Source organism: Bufo gargarizans, chromosome 5 (genome assembly GCF_014858855.1).
Source record: "Bufo gargarizans isolate SCDJY-AF-19 chromosome 5, ASM1485885v1, whole genome shotgun sequence".
In the NCBI taxonomy this organism is placed as follows: Eukaryota; Metazoa; Chordata; class Amphibia; order Anura; family Bufonidae; genus Bufo; species Bufo gargarizans.
This window is the reverse complement of record NC_058084.1, coordinates 331,272,503-331,295,422: the sequence shown is the minus strand read 5'-3', so window position 1 is coordinate 331,295,422 and position 22,920 is coordinate 331,272,503. Positions and strand designations below refer to the sequence as shown.

Here is a 22,920-nt window from a genome sequence, read left to right as displayed (position 1 = left end):
GCTTTCAATTGCATCATGATGATAGAAGAGCCATGAAGACTAGAAGAACCCCAATATTTATACGCACCTTGTTAAATGCCTACTTAATTCATGAACCTCCATTTCTGTACTTTTAAATTCATTTAGCTCCTTTCGTATGGCTGCCTGTAATAGTAAGAGATGACAGGTGAAATTACATGCGATTCCTCTCTTGACAGTAAATTTATTGTTGAAGAAACTATTCAATCTTGTGGAAGTAAGGCTATTTTCTCACCTCCGTTCCGGCAGACAAGAGGAGGATCGGCGGGACACAAACTGCAACATGCAGCGTTTTGTGTCTGGTCAGTTTTCGCTTGTCTGCCGGAATACGTACAGATCTCTGTCCAGACCCCATCATACTTAATGGGGCCAGCAGACATTCCGTCTGCATTTGGCATTCAAACCAGCAATGTGAAAGTAGCCTATAGCATAAAGGTGTTGTCCTGTCCTTTCCTTAAAGGGGTATTCCCAACTTCACTTTTCATACTTACCTTCGTTGAGTGCGACGTTCACTTCCTGGATTCGGCTGGGCTTGATAGACGTCTTCTCCTGGCCGGGCCGCGCTTGCGCAAAAGACTGAAGATATTCTCCCGGCCGAGCCGCGCAACATCCTGAACGCGCGTTCGTGGCTCTGTACTATACTGGCCAGGAAGAAGTCATCATGGTGCATGCGCGGTGGCGTGCGCGTTCAGGACATTGCCCGGCCGGGAGAAAATCTTGCCCGGCGGGATTCGACAGGAGAGGTGGCTTTAACCAGGGGAGACGAAAGACAACGATCAGGTAAGAGGGGACTTATTTTCTCAAAAAGGGTGGGAATTGGGTAATTAAATGTGTTTACAAAAATGATCACTGTCAAATCATTAACAGTGATCATTGAGATGGGAATACCCCTTTAATATGGACCTGATGGAGAACAGCTGATAGCCATGGGTCCCCTAGCCAAAATCCTCAACAACCTGCTGCTACCTCCAGGAAAACCTGTAGACCACCACACATTTCACTAGGAGAGATGCAGAGTGAGTCGTTAAAGGGAACCTGTCATCAACTTTATGGTGACCTCCCTGAGGACAGCATAAGTTAGTGACAGAAATGCTGATCTCAGCGGTGTGTCACTAATGATCTAAAAGTAAGTGGTTGCTGAGAACCAGCATCTTAATCATTGTAGCACAGGCCTTGGAAAGAGTCACGGCAACCTGAGAAGAGTCATCGTTATTCATAATCTCCTGCTTCCTGCCCATCTGCTGACGATTGGCAGTTCTCTCCTAGAGATAAAGGGAGAAAACTAGGTAGAAGTTAGTCATAAGCAGGAGAGCAGGAATTCATGAATAACCAGGACTCTTCTCATGTGGTCGTGACTCTTTTCAAGGCCTGAGCTGCAATGATTGTGATTTTGGTTCTCGGCAACCACTTACTTTTAACTTATAAATGACAGATCGCAGAAATCAACTCGCCTGTCTCTACTTTATTCTGCCGTTAGTATGGGCAGCATAAAGTTGATGACAGGCTCCCTTTAAACCAGCTTTCAGACCTGGCTATCAGAGGCAGGAAGTGGTGATGACCTCGCTCTATGATGTACAAATGCCCTAAACTCACAGCATCATAGGGATCAAATCAGTTACACCCGTAATACATGTCACACAGGCAGATATGTCTGGCATATTCTTGTGTGAATCCGGCCTTTGGTACCTACACAAGGGTGATGGTAAGCGAACAGAATATCAGCACAAATTTCAGTGTGGATTTCTGTGAATTTTAGCACCCAAACTGCACCAAAAAAACGCGTATTCCGCATCGTGTGCTGATACCCTACAGTGGATCAGATCGTGGCCTCATCCAAGACACAATGACCAGCTGACTGACTCTGGGTGGGTGGGCTGCTCTCATGGTGGGTAAACTATGTGATGTGAGAGAGAACAGTGGACGGATCTAAGAGGGGTGGTAGACACACTCTGTCACCCCAGAAAACCTACATGAACCTGGAAGGACTCTGTACGTTGTGACATAGTTTCTGTGACCCCTAGTCATTCTGTACAATTAATACCGGAGAGGTACGCACTTTATCAGCGGCTGTTAATCGAGTCCAAGGTTTGTCTGCCCTCCTGTCATAATCCTGTGCGTCTGCCACCTCCACATAATCGCTGAAACGAATGAGGATTTTCTTCTCCCGCAGCTCCTCTACAGTAGGTCTCTGACTGAGCTGTGGACAGAAAATAAAATATAAACCTGTTATGGCACTCGATTTATATTAGAAGATTTTCCACATTATGATTTTTTTAATTTCAAATGATCATTGAAGCTCAGGATTACCATCACTGTAGTGTATATCGCCAGTGACGTGCTGTAACAGCGCCGCTAGAGGTACTTAGTTGAATAGATGGTTGAAAGAAATACAGGGGCAGACAGTAATAGTAGCCCCTATTTCAGGGCATGCAGGTGCACATATCCTGGACACTTCACGTTCACTTTCAAACACAAAGTTACTTTTTATAAATTCGCTTTATTGAACAATGGAATTAAAACAAGTTACAAAATAAAATGAAATTGGGTTACATTACTTCAAGTGTTTATACTATATTCGTACATTTTACATGACTATAGACACATAAGACATGGATGGAAGGGCACGTACACAAGGAAGGTAATGATGAAGTTACAGAGGTGGTTTTTATTGATACGTCTTATTTAAGCTGAAGATAATGCATTATTTATGTATCGTGCTGAATATTGTGTAAGGGGAGATGAACACCACAGTCCCCATACCTTGTCGAACTTAGACCCATATCGTCTATGCTTATATTTATATGAAATTATGACGTTTACCAATGTTTTCTACTGGTTAAGTGACGGATTTCTCTCTCCCATCCATCTTAAGGCAATGGCTTTCCTTGCCAAGAATAGTGATTCTCGGAGGATATTCTGATATAATGGGAGTATACTGCATCGTGTAATATACCGAATAGACATATCTTAGGGTGGGTGTCAATCGGTAGCTTGGTCAAATCTGCTAGGAAACGAGTGATTTCTGTCCAGAATGCTCTGATAATGGGGCAAGTCCACAGCAAATGCCAAAAGTCCGCACCATCCCTGGCACAGCGATGGCATCTGGTGTGGGGTAATCTATCCATCTTATGCAGCCTGACCTGTGAGAGGTAACTTTGATTGATAATACATAGCTGTATGAAACGATTATTAATTGCCGGGGACACATACATAGGCGATTCCAGCAATTCAGAGATGTCTTCATCCGACAAGTCAGGGACCACAGTCCTCCATCTATCCAGCACCTTTAACTGTGTAGATTGTATTCTAGTTGTGATCAAATGAGTGTATATAATAGATATAATACCTCTAGGACCCTGTGACCTCAAAACTCCAATTAAAGGATATTTGGATATAGATATCGCAGTGCCAGGGAATTGGGCATTTAGCGCATGTCTGACCTGTAAGTAGCGATAGAAATCTGTACGGTTCATATGACATTTCGTTTGAAAGTGACTAAATGGATAAACCACATTGTCTTGGTATACATCCTTAAGGCAGCATATGTTATGTGTTTTCCAATATTGGGAGTCGGCGAAGGCAGACAAAATGGGAAACATAGGGTTATCCCAAAGCGGCAGGTCATTCATCACATTTTTGAAATCATGTATACTGTTTGCAGCCGACCATACCTATATGGCAACTCTATGAATGGGGAGTAACTTTCGTGGGAATAACTGCGGCCTCTCCAACACTGACCATAAGGACCGTAGATTCAGGTAAATACTGGACTGGTTACCTAATTCAAAGTACGTTTGTTTAGTAAAGAACAATTTGCGTTGTGCTTTTTCCTTCAATAGAGTAAGGTATTGGCGACCTTTAAATAACCATTCCTGTCTATTAGGATCAGTGGGGTCAGCTACATATGCCGCCTCTAGTCTGGTACATTCCTCTGCCAATTCCCCCTCCTGACAGGCGGAAGCTCGTTTAACATATGCTATGGATGACTTCAGGCAACCCCTAAGGTAAGCTTTCAGGGTTTCCCATAGTACTGATGGATTTTCAAAGGACTCATGATCAGTTAACAATATGGATAGCTGATCAGGTATCCAGTCATTCGGTGTTAGGAGTGTCAGCCAAAATGGATGTATTTTCATGAAGACAGTTGGTCGATCCATTGTATAAGTAGATATGGTTAATTGTATTGGTGAGTGATCAGATATTCCTCGTACCCCATAATTTACATCTGAAACTTTGCCGTACAGCAGAGGGTTGCCCAAAGCATAGTCTATACGCGAAAGAGATTGATGACTAGAGGAATGATAAGAGTAGGTGTCTACCCATCCCACCTCCTGTATTAGGCTAGCTAGCGGGGTGGGGGTATGGGAGATGGGTTCTGCAGTGTTTGTCGGGTTAAGTTTATCTAGTGAAGGGTCTAGAAGCATATTGTAGTCACCAATGCATATAATCAAGGTTTGTGGAAAGGCAGCAGCGAAAGCCACAGCTTGAGTCACCACAGCCATGGTTGCAGGAGGGGAACCATAAGGCCTCATGCACACGACCGTTGTGTGCATCCGTGGCCGTTGTGCCGTTTTCCGTTTTTTTTCACTGACCCATTGACTTTCAATGGGTCCGTGGAAAAATCGGAAAATGCACCGTTTGGCAGCCTCATCCGTGATCCGTGTTTCCTGGCCGTGAAAAAAATATGACCTGTCCTATTTTTTTCACGGCCAACGGTTCACGGCCCCATTCAAGTCAATGGGTCCGTGAAAAATCACGGATGCACACAAGATTGTCATCCGTGTCCGTGATCCGTGTCCGTGATCCGTGTCCGTTTTTTCCTATCATTTCAATGGCAAACTTGACTTAGATTTTTTTTTTCATTTTTCATGTCCGTGGATCCTCCAAAAAACAAGGAAGACCCACGGACGAAAAAACGGTCACGGACCTACGGACCCCGTTTTTGCGGACCTTAAAAAACGGTCGTGTGCATGAGGCCTAAATAACCATTATGACATACAATGTACAGTTAATGAATGTCGCTACAAAAATGTATCTACCCTCCGGGTCAATAACCAGGCTGTCTACCTTCCACCTCACTGATTTATGTATCATGAGAGAGACTCCCCTAGAGTAGGACGTATGACATGCATGACGTGCCCACTGTACCCACGGTTTTTGCAACCTATTAGTATAATCAGGAATGAGATGAGTTTCCTGAAGGCACAGGATGTGAGGATTGAAGTTTCTGATCCTAGTAAAAACTATTGCTCTTTTTCTCGAACTTCCCAATCCTCTAACATTCCATGATAATATTCTTAATTCTGGCATTGTGGTAGCCTATAGATATGCCTGAAAGGATGGGACATAGTAATCTGAGGTAGGAATGGTGGCACATGCCAAAATAGATTATACCCTTTGGGAGTGCAACTAAATGTGTGTCTATAAGTGCCATGTCTCAGTGGGTAAACAGCAATGGGATTATTCAATTGAACACCTAGCGGTACCCATGTCACCCGTATCACACCTATCAGGTGGATGACTAGTATAGCAGCATTACAAACAAAAAAGAAAATAAGTGTGTGAACCATAAGTGAAAAATATACATAACTGGTGCAATAGTTATGGCTGTCATGACAGGGAGTGCTGGTGACTGTTGTCGTCACGTGCACTGATGTTGCCACGTGAAGAAAGGGAAAAGTGCAAACATGTATCTCAACATAACAATGAGAATAGTGCAATTTTAGCTAAATTGGGTATATCTCAGTGGACTCCAGAATGTTGGCTCAGATCACAGGCCGGGCAGGACTTCCCTTGCCGTCGATCCAGGCACTTGCTTCAGTGGGTGTGTTGCAGAATCTGATCGTTTCCCCATCAACTATTCGCAATCTGGCAGGATACACCATCGAGTATGGCATGTTTGGCTCTCTAAGTCGTCTCTTGACCACTCTGAAGGTTGCTCTCCGTTTCTGTAGCTCAGCTGAGAAGTCTAGGAACAGCATAATGGAAGTGTTCTCAAATCTGATCTCTTGTTTTCGTCTGGCTAGTTGTAGGATGTGGTCTCAATCAGTGGAGTTAAGTAAGCGGGCAAGCATAGGGCAAGGAGGAGCATCTGGAGGAGGAGGCTTAGCTGGGACACGATGCGCCATCTCAATGGCGAATGCAGTAGAAAACTTTGCTTCTAGCCCATAGCCACTGAATGATGAATTCACAGGGGTTAGAGCCTTCAGCCTGTTTGGGCAGGCCTATAATTCTCAAGTTATTTCTCCTTAAAGGGGTTGTCCAAGTTATATTAATTGGTGACCTATCCTCAGGATTGGTCATCAATATCAGATCGGCGGGGGTCCGACACCCGGCACCCCCTCTGATCAGCTGTTTGAAGAGAAGGCGTGCGTGTTGTCAGCGCTGCCTCCTCTTCACTGTTTACCTTCTAGCCGTTGCATCTGCAGTGGTGAGCAGGTGTAATTACACCGAAGCCTTCCTATTGAAATGAATGGGACGGTTTGGGTGTAATTACACCTGCTCACCACTGCAGATGCAACGGCTAGAAGGTAAACAGTGAAGAGGAGGCAGCGCTGACACCACGCACGCCTTCTCTTCAAACAGCTGATCAGAGGGGGTGCCGGGTGTCAGACCCCCGGTGACCGATCCTGAGGATAGGTCACCAATTAATATAACTTGGACAACCCCTTTAAGCGATTTTCATAATCGTCAAATTTTTGCTGCCAAAAGTCAACTTTTTTCTCAAGAGAGGAAAGTTGCCCAGGGATAGGTGCAGTACGGTCTTCTAGCTCAGAGACGCGGGTCTCAGCTTCTCGGACCCTATCACGCAGATTTTGCATATCGTGCCTTAATAGCCCTAAGTCCACTTTGACCTTCTCCATCTTACCCGATAATGATGATCTGTAGGCTGAGATGGCATGTAGTAGTTGGTCGGTGACCTGTTTCAAAGTAGGTTCAGCGTCTCTCCCGCCACTGCATCTGCAGCTTCCGGGGAGAAAGGTCTGGATGGTTAGTCAGCGCCATCTTGGGCTTCTGTGCGTGCAAAGAATTTTAGCTTCTCAGCTGCTGTGAGGGACTTGTTCCTTGCCATGCTGCGTCCCGGGGTGTGCCCAACCTCCTGCCTCTAGATTAAGGAATTGTGACGGCTGTTAAAGTTCAGGATATTAAGAGTTGAGATAGTGTGGAGTGGAGCTCACTCAAGCACGTCTGTATATTCCCGCTGCTGGCCACGCCACCCCAAACACCAAGTTACTTAATCCGGGTTCTAGTAAATTATGTTTAATAGAGAGCAAGAAAGTGCTCATGTCTACTGAGCGTCTCTTCACAATAGGATTACTTCAGGAGATGCTTCTCAATCTGTGTTGTTCGTGGGGTGTATTGTGCTGGTAATAGTACAGCAGTTACAATGGATGCATACAACACTCAGAGACATCTGCATATTACCAGTCTCATTCACTACATATGATATCTGCTCTGAAAATACTGCATTAAAATACTATGTCCATTCTGTTGTCACTTTATAGGATGCCCCTTTCTGACGTCACTTTATATGATGCCCCTTCCCGTTGTCACTTTATAGGATGCCCCTTTCTCTTATCACTTTACAGGATGCCCCTTTTTGTTGTCACATTATAGGATGTTCTTTCTGTTGTCACTTTATAGGATACCCATTTCTGTTCCGGCTTTGTAGGATGCCCCTTTCTGTTAATACTTTACAAGATGCCCCTTTTTGTTGTCACATTATAGGATGTCCTTTCTGTTGTCGCTTTATAGGATACCCATTTCTGTTCCAGCTTTGTAGGATGCCCCTTTCTGTTAATACTTTACAAGATGCCCCTTTTTGTTGTCACATTATAGGATGTCCTTTCTGTTGTCGCTTTATAGGATGCCCCTTTCTGTTGACACTTTATAAATATTCCTTTCTGTTGTCACTTTATAGATTTCCCTTTTTGTTGTCACTTTATAGGATTTCCCTTTCTGTTGTCCCTTTATAGGATTCTCCTTTCTGTTGTCACTTTATAGGATGCCCATTTCTGTTGTCACTTTATAGGACGCCCATTTCTGTTGTCACTTTATAGGATGCCCATTTCTGTTGTCACTTTATAGGACGCCCATTTCTGTTGTCACTTTATAGAATGCCAATCCAGTATAAAGACTTATAGCTGGTACTAATGCTCACTTCAATAGATATCTTGAGACTTGTGCACATTAGAAGATACTACCTTTTTCTAGGCCTTCTGAAAGCATTGAGTTACATGAAACAGCCATAGGCCGGTTTGTGTGTATCAAGTCATACCCATGATATGTAGCCGCTGTAGAGCCAATAAAAAGGTGAACTTGGCCCCGTGTTTGTTCCTAACTTGTACTTTATAGGATGCCCCTTTCTGTTGTCACTTTATAAGATTTCCCTTTCTCTTGTCACTTTATGGGATGCCCCATTCTATTGTGAATTTATATGATGCTGCTTTCTGTTGTTACTTTATAGGGTGTCCTTTCTGTTGTCACTTTATAGGGTGTCCTTTCTGTTGTCACTTTATAGGATGTCCTTTCTGTTGTCACTTTATAGGGTGTCCTTTCTGTTGTCACTTTATAGGATGTCCTTTCTGTTGTCACTTTATAGGGTGTCCTTTCTGTTGTCACTTTATAGTATGTCCTTTCTGTTGTCACTTTATAGGGTGTCCTTTCTGTCGTCACTTTATAGGATGTCCTTTCTGTTGTCACTTTATAGGGTGTCCTTTCTGTTGTCACTTTATAGTATGTCCTTTCTGTTGTCACTTTATAGGGTGTCCTTTCTGTTGTCACTTTATGGGGTGTCCTTTCTGTTGTCACTTTATATGGTGCTAATTTCTGTTGTCACTTTGTAAGATACCCATCTTCTGTAAGGGCTCATTCAGATGTCCGTATGCTGTCTGCAAAAATACTGAATGCTATCCGTTTTTTTTTGCGGATCCGCAAAAAAACGGATAGCATTCAGTATTTTTGCGGACTCATAGACTTCAATGGGGCCATGTCCTGATTTTCACGGACACGTATAGGACATGTTTCATTTGTTTTGCGGAACCGTGGAATAGAAAAGGGCCCCATAGAAGTGAATGGGTCAGCATCTAATCGGCAAAAAAACTGATCCGCATTTTTGTGGATAGCATACGGGCGTCTGAATGAGCCCTAACTCTCACAAAACTGGCTGTGAGCCTCAACAAAAAATGGCCAATATCTCTTTTAAATGGAGTCTGTCATTGACACTGCTATACAACCAAGCATAGTGCCAAATAGGCTCATCTTACCTGATTCGGACTGTGCCACTGTTATGGCAATTCGTGGCTCCCTTGCAGGTAAAATTGGCTTTTTTGAAATAGGCAAATGATGCCTTTAGTGCCATGAGGACGCTGTGCTTGGTGAGCAGAGAGAAGGCGCAGCCCTACTGTGAGCAGCGGAGCCTTCTCAAACAGCTGACTGACGGGAGTCCCGGGTGTTGGACCCCAACAATTACATACTGATGACCTATCCGGATAGGTAATCAGTTCAAAAACCTCAGAAAACCCTTTCAAGTATGCATAATTATGAAATTACTGATTTGCATAAAAGCCAATTTTACATTTCCGATGGAAATTCTCTTGAAATTGCAATGACGTAACCCAATCGGATAATGTGTAGATTGTTTTGCCGTTTCAGCTGCATTCATTTATCCATATCATACAATGGCTCATTTCGTAATCTCACCTTGCGTGTGAGTCTCCTTTTAATTTCTCGTTTCTCCTCCTGCTCTTCTAGTTCATTACGAGCTGGAGATTAGAAGCAATATTAAACTCAAGAATACTGTAATTTCATAAAACAAGATCTGCAGTTTATCTTCATTGCAAGAAATTCAGTCTATGGCCCCTGTTTATACAGTAAAAACCATGCGGCACAAACCGATAAACTACATCTAAGTAAATCTGTCACAAATCCTTCTGAAGAGCTTACACAGTCTATGGTGTGCTCCCTCAACTTTAATGACGTTATTTCATTATGCCCCAAACAATTTCTCAATTACACTTTGTGTCCTATCTCAACGGTTTCATAAGAAATTACCCTCGAGTCCTGAGGCACATAATATGGTTCTGTACAAGCACTAAGCTGTAATACAGTGCCTACAAACATCTGTCGCTCTGAATGCCTCCCATTTCATAGGCAGTGAGAATAAAAACCTTTGACATGTTCCGTACCAAACCATATTACAGAAGTACAGCATTATTCCTCCTAGAACCGTAGGGACTGTGTGCTGCCGTACAGGCTCCATGCACATTGCTATGCTAAATCTTTACTGATATAACAAATTGATTTATCAATGGACAATGAAAGCAAAAATGATCAACCAATTCAGGGCTGGATTCTAAATCGCCCCCAAAATCAGCCTCTACATAACTTCCACGTATCCAGCGCCAGTCTAAATGTAAGCCAGCTTCCCTGCTGGCTTTCATCTAGACCATTTTTTATGCCTAAAACAGGAGTAGAAAATGATGAATGAGACGGCCCTCCTTTCCCACCTCGCACACTTTTTTAGACCTGGCGTGAGCGAGAGAAAAGTTGCAGATTGCATCACCATCTGCACCAGAAATACGCCTAATATAGCCGTATTTCTGGATAACAAATAACCCCCTTACCGCTCTGGACAGCAGTAGCTGTATAGTTTAAATCAATTAAAAGTGCTACAGAAAGTCTATGTGTGGCCCCAGCCTTGGCAGAGGTCACAATGAATACAAAAATTACCCAGACTGCAGGAGGAGACCAAGATCTGCTGACTGCATCTAAACTATCAGATAAATGTAAAAGTATATAGCCCTCTGCCTGTTCGCAAATTTAAGCAGAGCCAGACGTCCCTGCCGTTATTCACATGTCAAATTTTTACCAATTTATTAAAAAGCCAATTATTTACTTACGTTTCAGAATATTTCTTTGTTCCAACTCTTCAGCTGTAGGCCTTTGGCTCAGTCGTCTGCGAAAAAAGAATGAGATCTTCTTAACCATGTTTTCTTCTTTGTGTATGCAGGTTTATAATTACTAGACTTGTTTTAGAATGGGTGCTCCTATAAAATCCATGCTATCTGCCTGGGGGTTAGATTGGCTTAACCTGCTGTAAAGCCACTGCTACTTGCAGCCACAATCATGAGTATGATAACAAGGGTTTACAACATTTCCTTTCCTGCAAAACGTCCGGACTTGCACAATTTTTTTTGCTAATGTGTTTAGTGGTGCCAGCCTTGTCAGAACCATAACTTTTTAAATACTTATTTACATAGTCATATGGGGGCTTTGTTTTTGCTTGTGCAGTAACCCAATACAACAGGGGGGTATCTGCAATTGATTGATTTGTACCGTTTGTAATGTTAATGTAATGCTCCTTGTACTCCGTATGTTCCAGCATGAACTAGGCATGGCCAGAGTTAACTATCCTGGGCCAGACCTCTCTGGAGTTTAGGATGTGGGCTGGTCCCGAGAATTGGGAAGGGTGGAGGTAAGGTCAGACATGATGTGCTCCTCTCTCCCAGACTCCAGCTTCAAGCCCTGGAGCTTTCTTCATCACCAAGTGCCCCAGAAGATGAGCAAGAGGAAGTTTTGAAGGAGAATTTGCATGGTCACAGTGTCTGAGTCAGCAAGGTAACCCAGCTTGATGTGTTCTAGACCCTGCTGCTGCAAAGGCATAACATGTTAAGACACCCTATGCACCCCTAGATTAGTGGACACTACAGCCATGGTTGCTGGAAAACAGTTGCTATTCAGAGATTCCAGACACAGAGACTTTAGCCAGAGAAGGAGTAATTACTAAAAAACAGTTGCTCAGCTGTGTACAAATAATTGCTGGATCTACTACAACTCCTACTGTGCACACAGTAAAGAGAGACTTTCATTTAGTTAATCTGGTTTGGTTAATGACTCTCCTAACGCCACACTCTGGCTATTGTTATTCCATCACATGCCCTGTTTAGCATCCACATGGCAATTAAAATCAAAAGCACCCCAAAGCTACCATCAGGCAGGAAGCCTTCAATAACAGGGATTGCCCGGAGGGAACACAGGGTGCCCCTCCTTGACTGTACTGACCCCAGATGGCCTGAGGGAGTACACATATCCATTAGGGCCACTACCACTCTAATTTTGTGCTCCGGATCCTCAGGGACTCACTGCACGGGACAAGTTGTATATTTTAATGGCACAATTTAAATTTACCATAGTGTGTAAGCGAGTAAAACCAGGGAAAAAAAAATCTGTCTTTTTTGGGGGTTTTGTTTTTCATTGTGTACTAAAAATAACACGATGACCTTATTCTGCAGCTCAGTGTGATTACTACTCTAAAAATAAACATTTACTTTGCATCACTATATTCTGACAGCCATAACTATTTTATCTTTATCAGTCCTTTTAGCTTTTTGCAGAGTGAACTGTAGTTTTTACTGATACCATTTTGGGGTGCATATGACTATAATTTAATAGTTTGGACATTTTCGGAAGTGGCGCTACCAATGATTTGTTATTTTTTATTGTTTATTTTTAAGTGTAAAATTGGGAAAGCAGAGTGTTTTGAATTTTCTATATTTTTGTATTTTTTTTTAAATATTTTTAAAAACATGTATTTTCACTTTTTATTTAATGTACTTTTTTGTCCCCCTAAGGGGGTACATGAAATCTTTGGATCGCTAGTCCCCTAGACTGCAATAGAACACTATTGCAGTCTAAGGGATATTCACACGCAGCCTATCAGGCCATGTCTTGGGCATGGCTTTTCAGGCAGCTCAGTATAACAGCGCTGGGAGCCTACAAAAGGTCCCAGGATGTCATAACAACCAATCAGAGCCCTATAATTTCACAGTTATGACTTTTATCAGAAGACAGAGGGAGCCTCGGGGTTGGAGTCGTCTCTGATCACAGTCATTGTGGCAGGGTGCTTGCTGTATTATACAGCTGGCACCTGTCTTGTATGAAACGGGATCACTTTGTGAACCCACAGCATACATATTCCACCCACCCATGACACATAGGGATAAAAGAGTAGCACTAGACTTAGGCTGGGTTAACATTAAGTTTTTTTACATTTGTTTATGTTTTTAACATTTATTATAAATAAAAAACATGTACGTTAAACAGATGCAGTTGCATTAGTCACCATAGAGTTCCATTGTAAAAAAAAAAAAGTATATGTTAACATAGTTTTTTTTTACATGGACTCTGCAGGATAGAAAAGAGTAGTGTACTATTTTTTTTTATACTTTTTTTTTCTCCCAATGTATATGTTAAACGTAAGGCAAAAACATGATGTGAATCCAGCCTAACAAAGGTAGCACTACAGAGACAGTTTTTTTCCTTCTGGTACACAACATGCAGCAGTATCAACACAGCTCCCTCTATGAAGATCTGTTGTAAACATTAAAGGGTTATTCCAGTAACTACAAGTTATTCCCTATCCACTGGACCTTTATACTCTGCAACAAAGGGGCAGAGCATGTTTTAAGTGGTCCCCTGGTTCTCACCTGTTCATCCTTGTACATGGATCTGGACTTTGCTGCAGGGAAATCTCCAGGCTGTTACCGCTTGGAGTAGTCTCCGTTTTGTGACAGCTGACCCAAGCAGGTCAAGAGACACAGAGCATAACACCAAGGGGACAGGCAAGAGCCTGGTCAGTGTACAAGCCAGAATCAGGACAGGCAGAGTTTGTGCAGCATGTTGGTCAGGAAAATGGTCAGGGCAGGCGACATAGGCTCAATACAGAGATCAAACACGAGTTAGAACAAGCATCACAGGGTCAATCTGCTAAAAAGGCAGAGGTCAGGCATGGGAGGTCAGATACTATAGCGCCAGGAACCTATAGCTCAGGCAACTTTCCATATATACCCCAGGGTGTGCAGGATATATAAGGTGTCTGGTCTTTGTGCCTGTTGGCCCTTTAAGAGCAGGGGTGAACATGTGCACCCTAAGGGAGTTTGCAGCAGAAAGTAAGTGGGGACAGCCTGCATTGAAAACAGCAAGAGCAGTGGGATGGGTGAGTTCCCCCAGCAGCAGTGCCCGCCAAGAAAGGGGGGATGCCATAGGGCATTGACTGCCGGCATCACATTCCTGTACTGATGGAGCAGCAGGTCTCATGCTCGACCTGCCCCTCATTCATTCTATACGGGACTGCTGGAGATAGCTGAGAACAGCTCTGGATGGGGTGTGGGGCCCTAATAAGGTTGTGTACACCTCACGTACAATCAGCTTTAAGTAAAAATATCAAGGGAGTTTTATTAAAGCAGTGATTTCCACACCTGACTATAGACAGGGCCCAAGTAAAGACACAGACAGTAATGGAGTTCATCTCAGTTAAATATTTTTTTCAAAAAAGAAAAACTCAGGAATGAATGACTATAAATAAGTTACGATGGAGACACCCTTTAAGTAGAAATCCACTCTGTGTTCGGAAGCATCATTTTATTTTAACACACGTTTAAAATGAATACGGTAATGGTGCAGGATATTATTCATAGGACGTTCACTTCAAAGCTTGCAAAATTTATGATGATGAAATACGGCTTTTGTGCAATCCATTGACTGGATTAAATATATGTCATATATCCGGTGTTTGAACTTAGTTTCACCTACTTTGTCCAAATTGTAGCACTAACTAACTCAGTAGTCATGTTAGTACTTCAGACTTAAAATGACAGGTGAGGGGGCAAGACTGTCACCATGTCAGCTAAAATTGCCTTTCATTTGTATCCGGAGATTTAAAATGATTGTCTTACAAAAAACATCCATCCACAGGGTCGGTGAGAAAAGTAGGATCAGTGGAGGCCCCACCGATACAGTAAGCAGGGCTTTGAACAGAATAGTGGTCACCACACGCCCTACGGCACCATTCAGTGTCCACAGGACTGAGCTGCAGGACAATTCCATTCAAACTAATGCTCTCTGTGATCATGCACTGAGGAGGGAAGGCGTACTCAGGACCATTGTTCTAGGGGATTGGTGGGGGTTCGAGCGATCAGACATATATCGCCTATCCTGCGGATAGGTGATAAATATTTTCCAAGGGATAACCCTTAAATCTGTAAAAATAAACCTACCTAATAAGTTTAGTGCCAATCTGCTGCCTCAGTTCCAGCCGCTCTTCATCTGTCTGCATGGGCAGAATGTTCTTTTCTTCTAACTCTCTCTTCGAGGGTCTGTTGCTTAACTTGATTGCCAAAGAATCCTTCCTGAGAACCTTTAATGCCAGCGAACCTTAGGAAATAGGAAAATGAAAAGCTTGCTGATTAGCCTCAGGCTAGCATCTTGTACGGTTCTAAATATTCAGAGCTGGATAGATTATCAGTCCCATCTAGCCCCACTTCAGTATATACCATTCAGTGACATCAGCCTTGTATTAGCCCTGTTCACAGACATTATTGTGTTTCTTACCTATTCTTTGACATCACTGTTCCAGTCTATGACATCACTGTACACAATAACCCTTTCCCATTGGTTTATGTATTCTGACATCAATGCATTTTTTATTTCTGTTTTGTGACATCACTTTATGCAATATGCCTGTATGGCACTACTACCATGATCACTGTGTGGAGTATTCCTCTCCTGTGACATCACTATGACTATTATTCCTGTGCTGTTACCTCACCCACGTGATATGACATCACTATCTTTGTATCCTTGTGCACAGATTCAATGTTGGACTGGGGTTTCCTGGACCCACAAGAGGAAATTTTTCGAGAGGCCTAAATAAAGTTTAATAGGTTTTGAATAAAATAAATAGACCATAGTGTAAAGTGGAGAAAAAGGCAGCCAAGTGTTGGTTTTTCTCCTGGATCTTTAGGGCCCATCATGGTATCAGAGCCTGGACCCACCAGAGCATCCTCTGGTACTCTGATCTCTGTATCACTGTATTTTTTGTAGGCCTTGTTAATGGTATTGTCTATGGACCTTAAGTTATGCCTCTTGGCATATCATTCTTTCCATTTCAAAGCTCAGTAAACCAGAGGGGCACCAAACAAGTGAAGAGGTTTTTCCAATCAGAAAATGGCCAATGATGTAAAAAGAAAGTGGAAGGTTCAGTTATCACGCTCCGGTATCTTCATGGAGTGGTGGCGCATCCTACACAGTATTTTGGTACTGGGTAACATATCCATTGCTATAGTGATTTCTTTGAGTCTTACCTTTCATCTATTGACTGTAATATCCACATCTATGGTAAGTCAGAAAGTACTGGTTTGAAAGCTTGAGCACTTACTTGTGTATAGTGAGCTATCATCATCTTCGTCCTCATCTGTATCCTCATCATCTTCGTCATCTCTTGAGTACAGGCATAATGAGTCTTCATAGTTTGATTCATGAGGCACATTTTCTTTGTCATCTTCACATTCAATAACAACAGTTGGCACTTGTCTCATGTCCGCATATCCACCCAGTCCTGACTTTGACATGCTGTCTCCTCCATGTAACCCCGAGCTAAAAAACAAACAAGAATTCAGAGTGAAACTAATATCTCCTTAATACGATCCTTCTATTACAACTACAGAGGTGCTTGAAAGTTTGTGAGGCCTTCACAATTTTCCATATTTCGGCATAAATCTGAACTAAAGCTACATCAGATTTTTAGATCTAAAAAAGTAGATAAAGATAACCAAATAAAGAAAAAGGAGTCAAATATATTAGACTTTGTAATTTATCTATTGAGGAAAATGATCCAATATCACATGTCTGTGAGTGTGCTGTGGAAGTGGGAATCAGCAAAGTAGTGCTAAACCATTGCATACCATGTGAACATCAAGGGCTTTATAAAGGAATGAGTGCTGGCAATCTGTGGACGATACATGAGTATACATGCAGTTTTATTGCTCCCACTCCCCCATTGCCATTTTATCTGCTTCCCATAAAGCACAATGTTACAAGTCTGATTGGCCCCCTATTTTAGCACAAATATGAACTTGGCATACACATGAAAAGAAGGCATAGTGAACTCCCTAATACCTACAGTATGTAAATATTTCTGTAAGGTTTTAGGGTATAAATAATGATAGGACTGGGTAGTGATGCTTACTCACATTATAGAAAATATAATAAATCAGATAGCAAACACTTGGCACAGTAACTGGTTAGTAACACATGGACCCAGCACCGCGGCCAAACATTCTTCCTGGACAAAACAGTATGAATGTAGGATGGATCCAAAAGGAGACACATGACTCATATATGTTTACATGTCTCGAAATCTCTCAGCAATCTACAGCCTGTTATTGCTGGAAAGTGCATACATTCTTGGCCGGAGTCCACTGCCATTAACAAAGCCAGACAGATCCCCGACTGTAGGTTTGTGCCATCTGGTATAGTGGTGTGTATATATAAGAGTGAGAAAAGTTTAATTACACCACAGAAAGCACATGACAACATGCACCTAATCCAAAAATCATCATCATTACAGCCAAGGTAAAGATCACATTGTCCTCTATACATAATTCCAAAATATTTGAATAAAAAGCTCCATTGCTGTGCACAAAAACATGAAAAACATTGTAACTATTTTTTTCTTAAGGGAAGACAACAGTGACTATACTTAAAAAAACATAGCATAAATCAATAGCACAAGTGACTATAAGAAACTTTGTAATATATCTTATTAGAAAAAAAATGGCACTTTCTCCACTCATCAGCCACTCGTTCTTCCCCACCCTCCTGCACTGAATATTCAGTCTCAATTCACTAAAAGCCATCTTTAGCTCACTTAGGGATCAGCTTACGTGCTGCTTGTAGAAGTCTAAGGAGATGGGAATTGAATGGGGACGGGGAGTGAGCTGCTAGAGGGAGACAATGGCTTGTTTCACACCATGTCTGCAGCGTCCATCTGTGGTTTCCGCCAGGAGAATTTCCTAATTGGGTTCATGCATTTAATAGATGCCACAGGCCCCTCTGTTTAAAAAACATATACCACTTAGTGTACATTTTTTTACGGCCTGCCTCTAAATGGAATAGCACAGTCTGCCAATCCATGTAGTAAGAAAACGAAAACGCTATAGGTGCTGCTGAATGGAGGCTGAAAAAACACTCTTTTGGCTTCCATCAGTATAATGGGAACCCAATGGTCTATTTAATGTATGTACAGAAAGCAACAGAGATGCCGCTGCTGACTATAGTAAGTTTTCTATCTAACCCTAGTGCTGCATTCACAGCTTCGGTGCTAAGTATATACTGGTATATAAAGTCCTTAAAAGGGTTGTCCAGCCGTTCATATTGATGACCTATCATCAGGATAGTTGAAGTAGAAGAGTCACAGCAGCATCTCCGTTTTTTCTTTTTATTGCAAAAACTTCACAGCATGTATAAAATGTAGTTTTCGCAATAAAAATAAAAAACTGGAGATGCTGCTGTGACTCTTCTACTTCAACTTTCTGGTATGACCGTTGTGGATCCGCGGTCTTCTTGGCGGGTGATGCATTCTGGTGACCCGATGAGACCGTGTGTGCTGCTTTCATTCCTTTTTCTACTATCATCAGGATAGGTCATCAATATCTGATCGGTGGGGCTCTGACAACCAGCACCCCTACCGATCAGCTGTTTGATGAGGAGGATGCGCTTAAAGCGAGCACCGCTTCCTCTTCATTACACTGCACTTTGTCTCGGAAGTGCAGTGTAATACAAGTACCCAATACAAGTACAAGTGAATGGAGCGAGCGCTTGTAATTACAGTACACCACCAGGAGCGCCCCCTCCTCGTCAAACAGCCGATCAGCGAGGTTGGCGGGTGTCAGACCCCCACCTGACAATAGGTTATCAATATTAACGGCTGGACAACCTCTTTAAAGCTTCTGCTTCTGAGTGAGTGAGAGTTAGGCCTCTTTCACACTGCCGTTACGAAAACATGTGCGGGTGCGTTGCGGGAACACCCGCGATTTTTCCGCGCAAGTGCAAAACATTGTCATGCGTTTTGCACTCGCGTGAGAAAAATCGTGCATGTTTGGTACCCAAACCTGAACTTCTTCACAGAAGTTCAGGCTTGGGATCGTTATTCTGTAGATTGTATTATTTTCCCTTATAACATGGTTATAAGGGAAAATAATAGCTTTCTGAATACAGAATGCATAGTAAAATAGTGCTGGAGGGGTTAAAATTAATAATAATTTAACTCACCTTAGTCCACTTGTTCGCGTAGCCCGGCATCTCTTCTGTCTTCATCTTAGATTTGTGTAGCAACAAGGACCTTTGGTGACGTCACAGTCATCACATGATCCATCACCATGGTAAAAGATCATGTGATGGATCATGTGATGACTGTGACGTTGCCAAAGGTCCTATGCATTCTATATTCAGAATGCTATTATTTTTACTAAGCATTCTATATTCAGAATGCTATTATTTTCCCTTATAACCATGTTATAAGGGAAAATAATAATGATTGGGTCTCCATCCCGATCCTCTCCTAGCAACCGTGCGTGAAAATCGCACCGCATCCGCACTTGCTTGCGGATGCTTGCGATTTTCACGCAACCCCATTCATTTCTATGGGGCCTGCGTTACGTGAAAAACGCAGAATATAGAGCATGCTGCGATTTTCACGCAACGCACAAGTGATGCGTGAAAATCACCGCTCATGTGAACAGCCCCATAGAAATGAATGGGTCGGTATTCAGTGCGGGTGCAATGCGTTCAACTCACGCATCGCATCCGCGCGGAATACTCGCCCGTGTGAAAGGGGCCATAGGGTTATATAGGTTTATGACAGTTTATCCTGAAATGACAGGTATGCTTTAAGTAACCCCATAAAGACTGATCTACCCCTGTGGTGCAGCAGTTCAGTCTTGGATGTGGATCCAATGCACCATACACATCAATGCCTACAACCTAATTACTATTTAAGTGCATTGATAATTATAGTAATTTGAATCCACGCAAATTCCCTATTAAAAACCTAATGATGACTGCCCTAATTCCCACATAAGACATTATGATGTCTCTGCAGCAAACCTCTTTCTCTTCATGAAGCCGTTCAGTCATATATATAGCTGCGCAGGCACGAGCTAAAGCGCTGAATATCCTCCACTGTAGACTCCTTATCACTTCTCACACACCATAGAAGCTTGGCAATGGTATGCAGCTGGCACATACTTAAGGATATTACATTTTGATTGACAGGTGGCGGCACTTTTATGTCTCTATTAACAAATAGGAATTTATAATACAAAAAAATCCTGGTGGACCGTTGACAACTCACTGTCCCCAATGCCATGTTTATACCTCTGCCGCTCACAATCCCCATTTATGATGCCTATGCACTGGGATCCCACATCTTCCATGTGTCATACAGGGAGGACTGGTACAATGGTACCACCTACAGCTACATCTATGCTTTCATATAATACTTCTCTCTTCAGCTGCACAGACCCATACATTTTAGATCAAATGCCGAACGCATCCACTTGATTTTCCAATCTGACAATTACAGCTAAATGAAAAAGTGGATTCAGCTAAATTCCCATTACAACAAATAGTCCAACAAGACACACTAAGGCAGGAGGAATGATAATTGGTCAGCAGCATTCGCCAGGGATTTACATAAAAGAAATGCTGACACGGTCCAATCACATCTGAATCGCCACCGTTTCCAACCCCCAATCTCCTATAGAGACTGTAGAGGAGCTCTGATGACTAGAACCCATTACACAAAATGCCTTGTTGAATAAATCTGCTTGTGACCTTTCCACAGAGAAAAGGTTCTGCGGGACTTCGTCAGTAGAAAAGGACTGTTAAATGGCTATACAATCTGAAATGTACATTTCAGGAAACAAGCAAGTTCAGAAATGTAAGTGTATATATCCACAGTCGAGTCATATCATTATGACCACTTCCTACTTTCAATGTCAGCAACACGTAGCTCATGAAGTGTCGTTAGCTGGATAGGTGGGTGTATAAGATGTGCAATAGGCTGTCTGCATATATAGCTGTTGTTCCTGTCATAGGTAAAAGGGGCGATATATCAGAGTTGCAAAAAGGGATGAATATTGGCTTTCGGGCCAAGAGTGGCAGTATTTCTGACACTGCCCTGTTCACGTACGGCTGTGGTCAAGGTGCATCGTGAGAGGACAAATGGCACCATTGTGGAATCTGCAGAACACCACTTGCAATTTATGTGAGATGTAAACTTTGGCTACGAAGGTGAATGAGGGCAGACAAACACACTACAGTGGAGAAGCTCCCCACCAGATGTGTGTCTAAAACAACAGTTCAGTGAACCCTACTGAGTATAGGGTCCTGAAGCAAGCAGGTGGTCACTGCACCTCTGCTAACAAAGTTGCATCAGCAGAAAAGGCTTTAATTTTCGCAGCAGTATTGGATTTGGACCTCCGCTGATTGACAAATTGTTGCCTTCTCCGATGAGTGACATTTTTGGCTTGCCCCGGGTGCTGGCAACACACCCTACGCTACGCCACTGGTAACTAGGCATATTGAGAGTTGTAGTTTCATAGCAGCTGAAGTACTGAAGGTTGCTGAGCCCTATTCTAAGGTCTGTCTATGACATGCTAGGAGAACATTTTGGGCTGGACCTCTTCTTTTAATTATGTATCCACTTAGTTATCCACAATTATAAAACATGATTGAATATGGCAAATATCACCATATTTCTACATGACAACCACAATGCATCACACAGCAGTCTAAACATTGACTGTAGTTACCTTTCCAACCTTTGCATGGTCATAGCAAGTGTCTTGTTGAGCTCCTCAATTACCCTGCATCCTGGAGGTAATGACGGATGGATGGGCACTGAACTTGATCCAGTTGAGAGATGTTGGCTTCCGTACTGAAGCTGATGCTGGTGGACGGCTAGTTGAGATGGGAGGATGGTGTGGTGATGCTGGGAGCTCTTCTGATTGGAATAGGAGTGGGGATAGTCTGATCCTCCTAATGGCATGCATATCATGACTTTCTTTGGAGGTAGTGGAGGCGACATCTTCCCCAGCATACAAGGCAGTTTCACAGGTGCTCCGGAGTCTAGAGAAAAATAACAACCTGCAACTCTTATTCTATAAATGAAAAAACACTTGAGATAAACATGGTAACCCAAACCTGAACCTGTTTTTCCTCAGGACACATTTTACCTCAATAAAAGATGGAAAAACATTACATTGAATGGTGCTTACCAGGTCTGGATTTACAAGTATGCACAAGATTTAAGCATCCAGGATTGGAGATATCCCTGACCCTGCAGTAGCCACAGGAGAGTAGCTGTCACTCACATCTGTTCCCGGGACTGGCAGGCACAGCTCCTGTGTTCAAGCCTCTATCAAATACATTGTACATCTTCCCCCATCTACATAAAGGGCAAAGTCTAAGGCCTCTTTCACACGGGCGTTACGGATTGGGGCCGGATAGGATGCAGGTGCATGGCGGGGAAATCGTGCGAGTGAGCACACAATTTCAGTCAGTTTTGATTGCGTTGCGTGGTTCATTTTTTTCCGCGCGAGTGCAATGTGTTTTGCACCCGCGTGAGAAAAAACTGAATGTGGTACCCCGACCCGAACTTCTTCAATGAAGGTTGGGTTAGTTGTAGTCTAGATTTTATTATTTTCCCTTATAACATGGTTATAAGGGAATATAATAGAATTCTTTAATACAGAATGCTTAGTAGAAGGTCAATTGAGGGTTAAAAAATAAAATAAAAAATAACTCACCTCCTCCATAGCTGCCGGTCTCTGCTCTTTCTTCAGGACCTGTGGTGACGTCACTGAGCTCATGACATGGTCCAATCACATGGTCTATCACCACGGTGATTGACCATGTGATGTGATGTCACCACAGGTCCTTTAGCCGGCAGCTCATGATTAAAGAAGTAAGAAGAGATCAGCAACTACGTGATCAAGAGGAGGAGGTGAGTTATTTTTTATTTTTTTTTAATCCCTCAATACACATTTAACTTAGCATTCT

The 22,920-nt window shown here is 42.6% G+C and overlaps 1 protein-coding gene across 2 annotated transcripts in view; it reads right to left on the bottom strand.

Annotated features, from left to right (window-relative positions):
• The window catches only part of PHACTR1 (phosphatase and actin regulator 1), a 310,321-nt gene that overhangs the window by 7,076 nt on the left and 280,325 nt on the right, over positions 1–22,920 (bottom strand). For both annotated transcript variants that reach the window (XM_044295041.1, XM_044295040.1), the window contains exons 6-12: positions 21,672–21,987; positions 16,235–16,452; positions 15,075–15,231; positions 10,920–10,975; positions 9,721–9,782; positions 2,075–2,215; positions 68–144 (exon numbers count right to left, since the gene is read on the bottom strand). In XM_044295041.1, the coding sequence (XP_044150976.1) occupies positions 68–144; positions 2,075–2,215; positions 9,721–9,782; positions 10,920–10,975; positions 15,075–15,231; positions 16,235–16,452; positions 21,672–21,987 (1,027 nt within the window). The remainder of the gene's footprint in view (positions 1–67; positions 145–2,074; positions 2,216–9,720; positions 9,783–10,919; positions 10,976–15,074; positions 15,232–16,234; positions 16,453–21,671; positions 21,988–22,920) is intronic.